This window comes from Cebus imitator, unplaced genomic scaffold (genome assembly GCF_001604975.1).
Source record: "Cebus imitator isolate Cc_AM_T3 unplaced genomic scaffold, Cebus_imitator-1.0 Scaffold228, whole genome shotgun sequence".
NCBI classification, from domain to species: Eukaryota; Metazoa; Chordata; class Mammalia; order Primates; family Cebidae; genus Cebus; species Cebus imitator.
Genome location: NW_016107543.1, coordinates 3,469,787 through 3,484,665, shown reverse-complemented (window position 1 = coordinate 3,484,665; position 14,879 = coordinate 3,469,787). Strand labels below are relative to the sequence as shown.

Below are 14,879 nucleotides of genomic sequence, written 5' to 3'. Positions count from 1 at the left end.
TTCATTGCAGAAATTGTTAAGCTGACCCCAAAATTCACATGGAAAAGAAAGAGACCTAGATTAGCCAAACAACCCTTAAAAAACAGATAAAGTTGGAGCAGTCACACCTCCCAATTTCAAAATTTACTACAAAGCTACAATAATCAAGACAGTGTGGTACTGTCATAGGACAGACATAGAGATTGATAAAATAGAATTGATCGTCCAGAAATAAACCATTACATTTATGTTCAATTGATTTCCAACAGAGGTGCTAAGACAATTCAATGGCAGAAAGAATAGTATTTTCAACATATGATGCTAAGTAAACTAGATATCCACATACAAAAGAATAAAGTTGGATCTCTCCTCACACCATATGCAAAAATTAGCTCAAAATGTTGGAGCTAAAATTACAAAACTCTTAAAAGAAAATATAAGACTAAATCTTTGTAGACTTGAATTAGGCAATGGTTTCTTAGATACGGCACCAAAGACACAATTGACAAAAGAAAAATAAATCAATTGAATCTCCACATTTAAAACTTTGTGCTTCTTTTGCCAGATATCTGGCGGGGGGGGGGGGGAACCTTGTGCTTCAAAGGACACTATCAAGAAAGTAAAAAGATGAACCATAGAATGGGAGACAATATTTACAGATATGTATCAGATAAGGGATTGTATCTAGAATATATTTAAAAAGTCTTACAACTCAACAATTAAAAAATAAATAACCCAAAGGATTTGAATAGACATTTCTCCAAAAATATATATATATATATATATAGCCAATAAGCACATGAAAAGATGCTCAACATCAGTAGTCATTAGGAAACTGCATATCAAAACCACAGTGAGGCCGGGCGTGGTAACTCACACCTGTAATCCCAGCACTTTGGGAGGCCAAGGCAGGCAGATCACCTGAGGTCAGGAGTTTGAAACCAGCCTGGCCAACACGGTGAAGCCCCTTCTCTACTAAAAATACAAAAATTAGCCGGGCATGGTGTCATGCGCCTGTAGTCCCAGCTACTCGGGAGGCTGAGGCAGGAGAATCACTTGAACCCAGGAGGTAGAGACAGCAGTAAGCCAAGATTGTGCCACTGCATTCCAGCCTGGGCAACAGAGCAAGACTCTGTCTCAAAAAAAGAAAAAAAACACACATTGAGATACCACTTTATAGCCACTAGGATGGCTAGAATCAAAAGAATGGACAATAATTAAGTTGTGTTGACAATGTGGAACCCTCACGCATTGTCGATGGGAACATAAAATAGTGCAGTCACTTTGAAAAACAGTTTGATACTTGTTCAAAATGTTAAATACATAATTACCATATGACTCAACAATCACTTCTAGACATATGCCCAAGAGAAATAAAGCATATGTCCACACAAAAACTTGTACACAAATATTTATAGCAGCATCATTCATAACAGCTAAAAAGGGGAAACAGCCCAACTGTCCAACTGATGACAGATAAACAAAATGTTTCATATCCATACAATGGAATATTATTCAGCCATAAAAAAGGAATGGGGAATGGATCCAGGCTACCACATGGGTAAACCTCGAAAACATACTAACCGAAAGAAGCCAGATGTGAAGGTCACATAGTGAATACTTCTATTTATGTGAAATGTTCAGAATCGGAAAATCTATAGTGCCAGAAGGTAGATTTTTGGTTGCCAGGGGCTTTTAATGACAGGAGTGGAAGGGAGGGGGGGCGGTCACTGCTAGTGATTACAGGGTTCTTGAGTGGGAGTGAGAAAAACTTTTCAAAAATGTATTGTGGTGATGATTGCGTAACTCTGAATATACAAAAACCATTGAATTCTACACTTTAAAGCGTAAATTCTACGGTATGTGGGTTATAGCTCAATAAAGCTGTCATTAAGAAAGGAAAGGAAAGGGAAGGGAGGAAGGGAAAGGAGGAGAGGGGAGGAGAGAGAGGGAGGTGAGGGGAGGGGAGAGGACAGGAGGGAAGGGAGGGGAGAAAAAAGATACATCCTGGCGTATCTCTTCCCTTAGACCTGTCACTATGTGTCAGCACCGCCCATTGGCCTAACCTACCCAGAAGCCAGAGAAAAAACCATTTGGGACTATATTCCATTGTGACACTGAACAGAGCAAGGGAAGGATGGGGACACTTCTCTCACCCATCTCTGACTCCCCAACATCTAACCCCTGGCCTGGCATGTGATATTGATGCTACAAATATTTGTTGAATCAACAAATGACCCCTCATCTAGGTTCAGCCAAGTGGCACAGGGGGCTTTTTGAATGTAAATGACGTGATGATTCAGGATCCTGTGACCAGTGACTGTCATCCTCCGTCACCTTTCACTTGCCCCTTTATCTCTGAAGGCACTGAAGGTGCCCTGCATGAATCTTGGAGAGCTGGAGGGAGGAGCAAGAGTGGGAGGGGCAGGGAAGAGATTGGCTCACTGCACTACTTAAAAGGGGCTCGAACCACTTCCTCCCCAGACAGAGGGAGCGAGGCCGGGCACAGCCTTCCTGTGTGGTTTTTACCGCCCAGAAAGCGTCATGGACCTGGGTGAGTGAGCCTCCTCATGTGAGAAAGAACAGTATCAGGGTCTTGGACACCCAGACTGACCCTGCGGAATGGGGGTGGAGGAGGTGGGTGGAGCGCATAGGGGTGCTGGAGAAATCAGGTCTGATTTGGTGGGCATTGGAAGCTACTTCCAGAGAATGCTGCCTGCTGTCCCAGGAGGGATGCACCTACCCTTTCAGACCTGGGGAAGTGGGCAGACTTTGGTGCCAGGGAGGACAACGGAGGGGCCGAAGTCATGTCTTTCTAAAATAGCAGGGACATAAGAGAGAGACGGGGCTGGGCGTGGTGGTCTGGGCAGAACCTGTTCTCATCATGAGGGTGATAGGTGAGTCCCTCTGGGACCTCTGGAGACAGGTTTCAACAGAGAAATTCTCCCTAGAGAGCTTAGGACCTTCTACTCACTCTCTGATTCCCACCATTCTCCCCTGCTAAATAGAGATTTGTATCCCTGTCCACCTGGGGTCATGAGGAGATGCCAATTAACGGTGACTGGGTAGTGAGAGTGGAACGCTGCCATGCAGGTGCATGCCGTGCTTGCTTTCTCTTTGCTGCACACCCCGCCAGCTTCGCTCTGGCTTTGCTGTTGCCTCTTGCAAGTTAAGGAGCAGGCGGTCACTATGGTGTGGAATGGCAAAGGGTACTCAGCTTGGAGAGATCACAGCCAGACCTTCAGCACAGCTCCTGCCCCTGAGCAAACTTCACACACTCCACCCCTGCAGACAACTCTTCTCTTTAGAAAGCCCTTTCTCGGATCTTACCTCCATCTTGGCTAGAAGGGGTCCAGGAGAAGCACCGAGGGTGTTCTGAGTGGTTCATGCAGCTCTAGATACCCCCTTTATAAATCTCAGCTGTGGAGCCAGACGAGACTGAGGCTAAGAAGACCAGGTTCCTAGATGGCTTGTCTTACCAGCAAGCAATGCACCACGGCGGCCTCAAAGCCGCAAGGGGTTGGCTTTAAAAAGTGAAGGTTCCCTGGTGTTGTCCTCACACCCCTCCCCGCCACACCACAGCCTCCTTGACTTCATCTCTTCCTTCCTTGCCTGTCCCGAACCCTGGATCTGGATCCAGCAAACAGCTGTGAAAGGGTTAAAGTGGTCACCCCACCTACTGACTGTGAATTCAGGCAGCTTCAGGTGCTTTGAGGATATGAGCAGAAAATGTTTGTGGAATGAATGAATCCATCGTATCAAGAACTCAGTAGAGTTTAGTTTTTGAAAATCTCTTCCAAATGCCTCATTTCCCAGCCAACTTGCGCTTAAATCCCATTCCCCAATGGTCACAATCCCAGAGTGCAGACATCGTCCACAGAAGACCCTGCTCCAGCCTTTCATATTGGCCTCCGGGAAGGAAACCAAGCAGAGCCCAGTGGTGTGCAGCTGAGCATTTGAAAAGCAGCTCCCAGGGGCGGAGCATTGGTAGCTGCCTCCAGGCTGGAGGGAAAGTCCTGAATTTGTAGTGCTTGCCAATTTCCATGGTGTAAATTCTCCTGCCCTGGCTGATTGATTTCAAGCCATCCACATGACAGTCAGGGAGTTGGGAAGATGTGCACAGTGTCTTGCCCCTAGACTAGGTTTAGGGGTGCTAGACTCCTAGGCTTTGATGCCGGGAGGGAGGGTAATCTCCGGTCCAGGAGGAAGGGGTATTCTTGCTACTTCACTCAACTCGAGAGAGCCCCAACCGTCAAACCCGAAATACTGGTAGGAGGGGAAGCCGCTGAGAGCTTTGCTCAAAAGGGGGTCTGTCTGGCCGTTGATGGGGTGGATGGGTCTGCTGTTCTGCTCTTCATCTGCCCAGCAGGGAGTAAGAGGTGGGTGAGGAGGCAGGGTTTCTGTTACACAAAATGAAAACTCCAAAGCGGGGCTGAGCTGGCCTTTTTCACGGTTTGAATGAGCAGCTCCGAGGCGCCCTCCCCACTTTCGAGCAATGAGACCAAACATCTTTCAGAATTATCATAAGCAAAGCAAGGAAAAATGAACCCATGTGGGACGCGTGTCTCACAGCTCAGACATAAATGGCGGCAGAGGGAGAGGCTGAAGCTAATTCAGGGCCAGTTTCTTGCCTTCCAGAAACCTGGCTGGGGAGGAGAAGGATGCTGCAGCCTGGGGTCACTGTTGGAAAACATCTCTCCTCTTTGCTTGGGACTGTCAGTCAACTCTCACTGTGGAGGGATTCAGGGATGACTAGTGTTGTGAGGAGAGTGACACATAGGTCACAAAGCCCCTGCAACAGAGTGAGATACAGCATTGACTGGGGCAAGGGCAAGACAAGAAGGGAATTGTGAACCTGGGTCAGAGAGAGATTTAAGGTGGGTTTTGAAGGGTGTGTAGGAGTTGTCAAACCAAACAAGGAGCCACAGGGGGCCCAGGTTGTGGCAGGAATGGCAAACTCCATTGCCATCAGAGGCTGACAAGGTAAAAGAAGGAAGAGGTGTAAGATGCAGGAAGTGGAGGGGAGCAGAGTGACCCAGAGGATGCATGCTCCACCTAAAGATATCCAAATCCATTATTTCGGTGTCCTGGGGACTAAGGCTCTGTAGCCTTAGTGTAGCTGGTCAGCTGAGACAACAGTAACAGACAAGAAAGAAGCAAGTGGGGGGGAGGGTGGAGAAGCTGGCCATGCCAAGGAGGAAGATGGGGAGGAAGGACGCGGGCAGAGGAGAGCCAATCCTTAAAACTAGTACCGTATCCCTAAGGAATTTAGACTTTATCCTGAAAGCAATGGGCAACCATCGAAGATTTCTATTTTTCAAGTAGGTGAATTAAAGGATAAATTTGTGTTTGGGAAGGAGTTCTATGGCAGCAAAGTGGCAGCAAAGCCCTGCGTCAGAACAGAGGTGGGGCCAGCTCTGAGGGATGCTGGGGATGGAAGCAGTAGTACCTGGGGGCCAGTGACACGTGGGGAGTGAGGATTCCCTTCATGCTCCATGGAGCACCCTAAACACACAGACTCACAGAAATGCAACCTGATGCAGTAGCGAGAGCCGAAACCTTGCTGTCCTGTTCAAGTCTCAGGTCCCTCTCTTAGCAGCTGTGTGGCCCCAGGCATTTGGTTTAATCTCTCTGGGCCTCTAGTTTCTGGAATACAGAGTGAGGATCACCAAAGGTAGCATACGAGATCCTATGAGGAAGTGATACATAGAAACAGTGGCAGAACAGAAGGATGGTTAGGAGTGTGGTTTCTTTTTGGATGGTGTATCTTTTCCCATCACGAGGATGTGTCTTTTTCTCTCTGCTTTCATTGGCTCCACTGCTGGCCATTGTGTGACTCTCAGAAAGTTGCTTGCTGTGTTTCAGTTTCCTCATCGTAAATGGGGATAATAGTAGCGCCTACCTCATGGGACTTTAGAGAAGACGAAATGAGACCATCCGTGTGGACAGTTTGGCGCAGAGTGAGAGCTCAGCGAATATCAATGTTCTCATTGGATACGGTAGTTGATAATATGGAAACTGCAAGATCCATCCAGCTCTCACCCATCCCTGCCTGCTGTCTGAAATGGGATTCCCAGATCTCCAGATCTCTCAGCACCTCCCTGTTTCTCCTCTCTCTCCCCTATCCAACAAATACAAAAGAGAGAAGTGGTGTTGGCAAGCAAGGAAGTTCAGAGAGGAGAAAGCTTGGGGTAGCTCTTGGGGCGAGCTGATTGGGCAACCGTGATTTCCTGAGCAGCCTGGAGGACCTAGAAAATTGTGGGAATGGAAGTTCAGGGTTTGGGGGTGGGGGCAGCCAGCCAGCCAACAGTTCTCTTCTCCTAGATGAAGAGTCTCTCATGCTGGGGGCTCAGGTTGGAATTGTAGGGAATTTTCATGATGATCATTACTGAAAACTCAAGAACTCAGAAAACACCCAACATCTAGGTCAACCACTCCTTTGCCCCAGAGATTTCCAACTTCACTGGTCTCACCCAAGCTGCTGCCCAAGACCAGTTACTTTATGACTTTGTAACAGACAGGAATGATCTGACTCATGGCCACTGACCAGGCTCCCTTTTGCAACATGCCAGAGTTCCCCTAAGTTTCCCTGTGATCTTTCTTGAAGACCATCTGTTCTGGACCTACAAGCCCCCTGCTCATCCACCACCTCCAACACACCTGGAATGAGGAATCACCGGCACACATGCCAGCACTCCCCCAGTCCCCCTCCCCTGGGGAGCAGCAGAAGTGGGACAGCACCAAGGAGAAGGGGTCATCAACACAGATCTCAACCATTGTGACTTTCAAAACTTTGAGGTTTCTCATTTCTCCCTGACAGTCAGAGCGGGCTTTCTCTAGAGTAACCGAAAGACATTTACGTGTTTAAAGAAACCTCGAGACTCAACGTCTAGATGAGTCAGTGGAGGGCAGGTGGAGCGCTGAACCCTGAAGAGTGTAGTTGGGCATAAACATGTGGACTGAGACTCAGGAGCTTAGGGGCAACTCAGCGAGAAAGGGGAATTAGGGATGCAGTGGGGAGCTCTGTTGCAACAGGATCTAATCCCAGCAGGACTGCAAGTGCCCAGCGCAGGCTGGGAACAAGGGGACAGTGGCTGCATGTCCCCAGAACAGAAAATGCAGCTAGGAAGCCCACTTTGAGCAGACAGTGGAGGACTGGGCTGCCAAGCCAAGCATCAGGGGCTTCATCCTCAGAGCTGGTGGATGAAGGTGAGGTGGGATTGGATCAGAGCTAAGCTTCAGGAGGATGTGTCCAGCAGTAGCGTGCAGGATAATTTGCTCAAGGAAGGAGAAATACCTATTTATTTATGTAGCCTGATGCAGTCTCTCCTTCCTGGAGGAACTCCCAAGCCCACAATCCCCCCGGCTTTACACACTTTCCTGGGAACACATTCACCAACTGCAACCTGGGTGCCATGCAGCAAGGTCTCCAGCAGGTGGTGCTGTGGCCAAAGACACGGAAGCACTGGGCTCTTGCTGCTTCCCCAGCCTCCGTAGGGCCCCTGGCCTCCAGAAAATGCCTTAAACGGGTTCCCGCGCATTCCCTGACCCTCTTGAGCTTGGAGCTGCCACGGGCCTGCCTTCACTTGTGGCATTGAAGTTACTGACTCTCCAGTGGGCCAGGCCCTAGCTGGGACCCGAGGATCAGGCTACAGGAAGAGGGCTACCTCCGCCCTGACTTGTAGGTAAGCTAAGACATCTGCGCAGATTACTCCATCATCTGACCTCCCTGCCCAGCCTCAGGAATAAATAAGTTCCTGCTGGGCCCGAGGCTCAGACACAAAACCAAACCGAGCACTTCCAGGCCTTGTGCTAGGCCAGGGTCTCTACCTGTTGCTCAGACCCCAGAAAGCCTCCTGACTCCCAGAACACATCCCTTCCCCCATTCGCCCTTCCACCTGCCCCCCAAGCCTAGGCTAGAAAACAAGTTAAAGGAGAGAAAGTGAGTGTAGGCAGGCACTTCAGTTAAGCAAAAAAAAAGTCGTCCGTCCCCTGCACTGCACAGGGCAGCTCCCGTCTGTGTCCTCTCGGGCCATCTTGATGCCCTCTCCCTTGGAAAAGGGACATGCATTCGTTTACTTGTCATTCATGTATTTATCCTTCCTATATTCATCAGCACGCAATTTGGGGGCACCTCCTCGATTCTGGCCCTGCACAAGATCAAAGGGAAGGGATCTCTACCCCAAACAGGCCAGGGGTGTGGGCCCAGTGGTCGACAGTCAGTGCTGAATGAAGGTCATTTCAGTGAGGGGGTGCTGTGGAGCTGGTGGGGCCCTGAGGCAGTCTCCATCGCTGTGGACCAGTCAGGAACCTCATCCCTCCACCCAGCCTGTGGGGTCAGCCCCTTTCCGCAGCCCGCCTCCCTGGCCTGGCCTCACGGGCATGGGGCTGCCCACTTACCTGGGTGCTGGGAAAATGCTCCCGGGCCAGTGGCCACCAGCACCAAAGCAGGGAAGAAACGTGCGCACCTACCCCATGACCTCACAACCTTGCTTCCTTGTCCCACATCATGTGGAGTGGGAGGGGGCGCTCAGACCCGCCAGCCGAGCAGTCTTGAGGGGCGGTCTGGGCTAGAGAAGATTTCCGGGCTAGCCGGGCACGGTGGCGCTGCCTGTACTGCTGGGGAGGCTGAGGCTGGAGGATCTCTTGGGTCCAGGAGTTCTGGGCTGTAGTGTACTATGCCAGTCGGTGTCTGCACTAAGTTCAGCATCAGTATGGTGACCTCCCAGGAACAGGGGACCACCAGGTTGCCTAAGGAGGGGTAAACCAGCCAAGGTCAGAAATGGAGCAGGTCAAAACTCCCATGCTGATCAGTAGTGGGACTGCGCCTGTGAATGGCCACTGCACTCCAGCCTGGGCAGCATAGCGAGACCCTGTCTCTTAAAAAAAAAAAAAATTACTAAAAAAAAAAGAAAGAAGACTTCCGGACTCTAAGAAGCAGCCCAGATGGGCCAAGACAGAGGGTGGGAGGGGCTGCCCCGCATTCTGATGCGGCTTCTTTCCAGGACCTGGGAGTGGAGGAGGACGAGAAGGAGGTGAGGACAGTGATGCTGGGCAGCGGGCCAGGTGTTCAAAGACACAATCTGGTTCTGATGTTCTCTTTCAGCAAATACAGTGCCTGGAGCTGGGGAGGAGAGTTCCCAACAGTGTCTCCCCCTCAACTCCTCTCTTTAATAACAGAGACATGTCCCTGCCAGGCAATAACTTTCTCGCCTTGTCTCCTACAGGGAAACCAATGAAAAGGGTGCTGGTGGTGGCTCTCCTTGTCATTTTCCAGGTGAGGTTCCCTGCCAAGGAAAGCTCTGTTCCCTCTTCCACACGGCCTCCCAAGCCAGGGTCTGGTAGGGGAGCTGGGCTAGAAGAGACGAGACCCAGACCCAAGTCCACCTGCCATTCATTAAGCTAATGGCCGCCCCCTCGCCGTCTGCCGAGTGACCCTGGAGACCCACAGATGTTCTCTGTACTTCCTTTACTCCGTTTAGATTAAAACAAGGGGGAAAATAACTTACCACCTTCCCCCTCCCACCTCCAATCTCCCTGCCCAGGAGACAGCAACATGAACCCTGAGTTCTTAGAGAAGAGCTGCAAAAAGCAAACAAGGGTATGGGGTTTGTACGTGTGTGCACGTGCCCGCGCGCGTAAAACTCCACGTGTGAGCTGAGAAAATCACCCTGGATCTGGCGATCTTGTTACTATCCTATCACCCCAAAGTTGTCTCTTTCCAACCTTCAGCTAAACAGAGACCCATCAGGCCTCTGGCGGGGAGGGAAGAGAGGATGGGGCCCTAGGGAAGTGGGGAGGGTTAAAGGAGCACATATTTTACAGCAGGCCTGAACTCGGCAGGAGCAAAGAGCCCCACTTTACAAAGTTCTGTTTCTCAATCCAGAAAGAAGCAGAAAGTGTGCCTCACCAAGTGCCAAAGTTAGAAGAAACTGTAACTCGCAAAGTCAGCTTTCCCCGATTCATTAGAGGTGGGAGCTCAGAGTGTGGGTAGGGGAGTCCAGCTGAGGCCAGAGCTGGAGAGGCAGTGCTACAGAATTCGGCTCGTCCCCAGGTCTGGAGGCCAGAGAGGCGGCTTTCCAGAAACTCAGGCCAGAGGCAGGCCCCAGGCTGGGCACTGTTCCCAAAAACCCCATTCCAGAGGCCCCCGGAGCTTGGGCTGCAGCCCACAGCCTGGCCCCCCTCCCCATCACCACTCCCCCCTCTCTCCAGGACTCTGGGGGCTGTATTGCTGGCAGCGGAGGCTGGAAGGTTGGGGAGGGGATGAGAACAGCTGAGACTCATTCTTTCCTTTCACTTGGGGAGGGGGTGCTCAGATGGGGCAGGATGTGGTGGGGCTGTGGGCTGCAGAGGCAGTGAGGCTGGGGGAGGGGGATTATAAAACAGGAACAAGGTTCGAGGGGAGAAGGGAAGGCAGGACTGGATGATGGGGCGTGCACTTGATAGTGGCCGGGAGTGCCGCCCTCCAAGAAGGCCCAGACCCCCCTTGTCCAGGGCCCCTGGTCTAAGGCCTTGGGCCATAACCATGGTTGAAGGGGTCTTCAGGGTCCCCAGGCTGCAGCCACACCCAGGATAGGGAGGAGGGGCTGCCACTGACTTTTCATCTCAGGCTAGCTGTGGCCAAAGGAAAGGCTCCTGGACATCACTTTGTCCTCACCCTGTTCCCGAGCAGGACAGTGATGAATCCAGAACTTGGATGTGAAAAAGAGAGACAAGATGCGGTGAATCCCTCCAGCACAAACGGGTAGAAAGCCATCATTGTTGAGCTGCTGAATCTGGTTCCTGGAGGTAGAGCCATGAGCCTCGCGAGGCAGGTGCTCCAGCCCAGCTCCCTGCCCTGCATGAGCCTGTACATCGCTGTGCGCAGAGGCGCGGACAGGCATGGGCCCCCTCTTTCATTGATAAAATCACAGCAGGCCGCTGAACCTTCACCAGGCCCTGCCGACAAGCTAAAAAAAGCCCCAGCAGCTGAGCCCTGCTGATTGGGATCTGCCGGAAGAGAGGCGAGGAAGAGAGAGGCAAAGAGGTGGGGGGGAGGGGGGAGCGCAGAGGGAGAGTGGGAGAGGAGAGCTGCGCTTCCTTTCAGGGACACAGCTGCTGAGCAAGCCTCGCCCCCACCCCCATGGCCCGTCATCCATTCACAGGGTTTCTGGCACTTGGGCTCAAGTTGCCTGAGCTCCTGCTGGGTGCTAAGAGGGGACCCAGGAGCGAGAGTTCTCTGTCACCCACCACCCATGATCACAGCAGTTCACCCCAAACCCAAGGCTTGATGGCCTCAGAATGGGAGCCATCTCCTCTCACTCCAGGCGCTCCTCAGCCTTGACCCCCAACCCCCGTCGATTTTCCCCCTAAAGCTGAGGTTTTTTGTAAGCCCCCTGGAAAACTCCACCACGTTCTAAAGGAGGGTCAAGAAGAAAGACACATGTTCCCACTCTCACGGAGCTTCCAGAGGGCAAAATTAAAGTTCCATGGGGAGGAAACAGTACTGGAGCCTGGGCTAGGTACCTCACAGCAACCATGTGAAGCGGATAGGATTCATCTCCATTTCACAGAAGAGAAAACTGAGGGGGTGGGGGGGGGGGTGAGAGAGTTTAACCATCTCAAGGCTCATCTGGCCCCAGAGCCCAGCCGATTTCCAGTCCCCTGTCAGCACAAGTAGAGCCTCTGAGACTTTGCAAAATCAGCCACTTGCTACTTATTAGCAGAACTGTAGAATCTCAGGCCCCACCTCAGCCTACTCATTCAGGATAGACATGTTCACGAGATTAACCAACTGATTCGTATTGGAGCTAACATTTGGGAAGCACTGATTTCAAACCAAAGAATCACCTGGAGACTTTAGAAAAACACAGATTCCTAGGCCTCTCACCTGAGATTCTGGCTTAGAATTCTCAAGTGAGGCCTGAGTTTGCATTCCTAGCAAGTTCACAGGTGATGCTATGATGCTGATGATGCAGACCCTGTGATGAAACCACCGTTCTTCCCACCTGGGCAACACGGCAAAATCCCATCTCTACTAAAAATACAGAAATTAAGGCTGTAGTCCCAGCTACACAGGAGGCTGAGGTGGGAGGATCACCTGAGCCTGGAGAGGCCAAGGCTAAGGGAGCCCTGATCGCACCACTGCACTCCAGCCTGGGCAACAGAGTGACAGCATGTCAGAAAGAAAGAAAGAGAGAGAGAGAGAGAGAGGCAGGCAGGCAGGCAGGCAGAAGGGAAGGAAGGGAGGGAGGGAGGGAGGAGGAGAGGGAGGAAGGAAGGGAGGGAGGGAGGGAGGGGGGAAGGAAGGGAGGGAGAGAGGAAGGGATGCACACTCTAAATTCCAGCCACAGTTGGAGCCACCCAGCTAAACTGGCCTGTTTTCCCTTGTCTCCTTCCCGAAGGTTTGCATGTGTCAAGATGAGGTCACGGACGATTACATCGGAGACAACACCACGGTGGACTATACTTTGTTCGAGACTTTGTGTTCCAAGAGGGATGTGCGGAACTTCAAAGCCTGGTTCCTCCCTGTCATGTACTCCTTCATTTGTTTCGTGGGTCTACTGGGCAACGGGCTGGTCGTGTTGACCTATATCTATTTCAAGAGGCTCAAGACCATGACCGATACCTACCTGCTCAACCTGGCGATGGCAGACATCCTCTTCCTCCTGACCCTTCCCTTCTGGGCCTACAGCGCCGCCAGGTCCTGGGCCTTCGGTGTCCACTTGTGCAAGCTCATCTTTGGCATCTACAAGATGAGCTTCTTCAGCGGCATGCTCCTACTTCTTTGCATCAGCATTGACCGCTACGTGGCCATCGTCCAGGCCGTCTCAGCTCACCGCCACCGTGCCCGTGTCCTCCTCATCAGCAAGCTGTCCTGTGTGGGCATCTGGATCCTGGCCACGGTGCTCTCCATCCCAGAGGTCCTGTACAGCGGCCTCCAGAGGAGCAACAGTGAGCAAGCGATGCGATGCTCTCTCATTACGGAGCACGTGGAGGCCTTTATCACCATCCAGGTGGCCCAGATGGTGATTGGCTTTCTGGTCCCCCTGCTGGCCATGAGCTTCTGTTACCTCGTCATCATCCGCACCCTGCTCCAGGCGCGCAACTTCGAGCGCAACAAGGCCATCAAGGTGATCATCGCCGTGGTGGTGGTCTTCATCGTCTTCCAGCTGCCCTACAACGGGGTGGTCCTGGCCCAGACGGTGGCCAACTTCAACATCACCAGCAGCAGCTGCGAGCTCAGCAAGCAGCTCAACATCGCCTACGACATCACCTACAGCCTGGCGTGCGTCCGCTGCTGCGTCAACCCCTTCCTGTACGCCTTCATCGGCGTCAAGTTCCGCAACGACCTCTTCAAGCTCTTCAAGGACTTGGGCTGCCTCAGCCAGGAGCAGCTCCGGCAGTGGTCTTCCTGTCGGCACGCCCGGCGTTCCTCCATGAGCGTGGAGGCCGAGACCACCACCACCTTCTCCCCATAGGCGGCTCTTCCGCCTGGACTAGAGGGAGCTCTCCCAGGGCCCCTGGGGTGGGGACAGGGAGCAGATGCATTGACTCAGGACATCCCCCCGCCAAAAGCTGCTCAGGGAAAAGCAGCTCTCCTCCCAGAGTGCGAGCCCAGGCTCCAGAAGGTAGCTTCCCCCCAACCCCAGCTACCTCAACCGACGCTGAAAAGAGACAGGGCTGATAAGCTAACACCAGCCGGGCAACACTGGGAGGCAGAAGCTACTGTGCCCCCAACCAAAGGCCGAAAGTCCAGAAACGGTTCCCATGTTCCCACGTGCCGGAGTGAAGGGCCGAGGAGGGTGAGCGCGGGGGTGTGGGGCGGCCTGGTGAGTCCTCTGAATGAACCTTCCTCCGGCCTCCCGGACGCTCAAAGGCTCAGGCCCCGCTTCCGAAAACCAGGCCCTGTCTCCCAGACCAGAGACGGTGGGGAGACTTGGCTTGGTGAGGAAAAGCGACATGAACCGGTCAGACGAGCTCTCTGCACCCCTCCCTCCATGGTTTTCTCCACCGTCCTCCAAGCCGGCAGGAACGGCAGCGGCCATGGCGCCCTGCGAGCACACTCACGCCCTCGCTTGCCGCGTCGCCCTCCCGGGCTCCTGACGGAGAGCGTGGTGCTTCCCACAGACCAGGCCGGCTGCCTCCGCTGACCAAAGCCACACGCTGGGCTCCAGAGTGGGGACGGCACGCAGTGGCGGCTCCACTGGGGTGGGAGGAGAGGACAGGGGAAATGGCAGGGCCCGGGAGGGCGACAGTGGCTGCCCAAGGCCCACAAGCTTCTTCACTGTTCCTTGTCACAGGGACTGAAAACCTCTCCCGGTGTTCTGCTTTCAACCCGTTAAGAGAGCAATATGTTACTCACACAAATAAAGTTTTCCCTTGAGGAAACAACGCTTTAAAGAAAAGGAAAACAAAAGTCTTTGGTAAATGGCAAATGAGTGTGTCCTTGTTTTGCAATCCCCACGCCCCACCTGCCCATCCCCTCTCCCCTCCTCCCTGCCCTCCCCCAGGCCTCGTTTCTTAGAGATGCTCAGAACCACAGGTCGCTCAGGGGTGCTCTGAGCCCGTCCGCTGACACAGGACCAAGAGGCTGAAAGGCAGGAGGAGGCTAAGGACAGGAGGTCCGTCTTGCAAATGCTCTTCCAGAGTTCGTGGGATAGGCCCCACGCCCGCAGCCAGCACTGAACTGGACATGCTGATCTGACTGCAGCTTTGGGAAGGCCAAGTTGTCCGGGTAACCTTGACGCCTGGGGACGCTGCAGCTAGCGGCTCCTGAACAGTGGCCTGCTCACCTGTCCCAGCTCAGCCCAGAACTAGAGCCCCTGACCTTTTGTCAGCCCTTTGACTCTGAAACCTGGGGTTTAGAGGGAGGGCCTTTCTGTGGGCTCAGAGTGAGACGTTGATCACCATCTGCGGAA

At 52.6% G+C, this 14,879-nt stretch overlaps 1 protein-coding gene across 1 annotated transcript; it reads left to right on the top strand.

Moving 5' to 3' along the window:
* The first annotated feature begins 2,455 nt into the window (after nt 1-2,455).
* On the top strand, nt 2,456-14,396 carry CCR7 (C-C motif chemokine receptor 7). Its single transcript, XM_017497149.2, has 3 exons — nt 2,456-2,533; nt 9,207-9,256; nt 12,363-14,396. Exons 1-3 carry the CDS (start codon nt 2,524-2,526, stop codon nt 13,437-13,439), a joined length of 1,137 nt encoding a protein of 378 aa, XP_017352638.1. The 5' UTR covers nt 2,456-2,523; the 3' UTR covers nt 13,440-14,396.
* The last annotated feature ends 483 nt before the right edge of the window (nt 14,397-14,879 follow it).

Excerpts from the sequence above, each read along its gene's own strand:
- CCR7 (XM_017497149.2), top strand. Across the intron at positions 9,257-12,362 it reads CTCTCCTTGTCATTTTCCAG|GTTTGCATGTGTCAAGATGA; the intron begins GTGAGGTTCCCT and ends TCCTTCCCGAAG.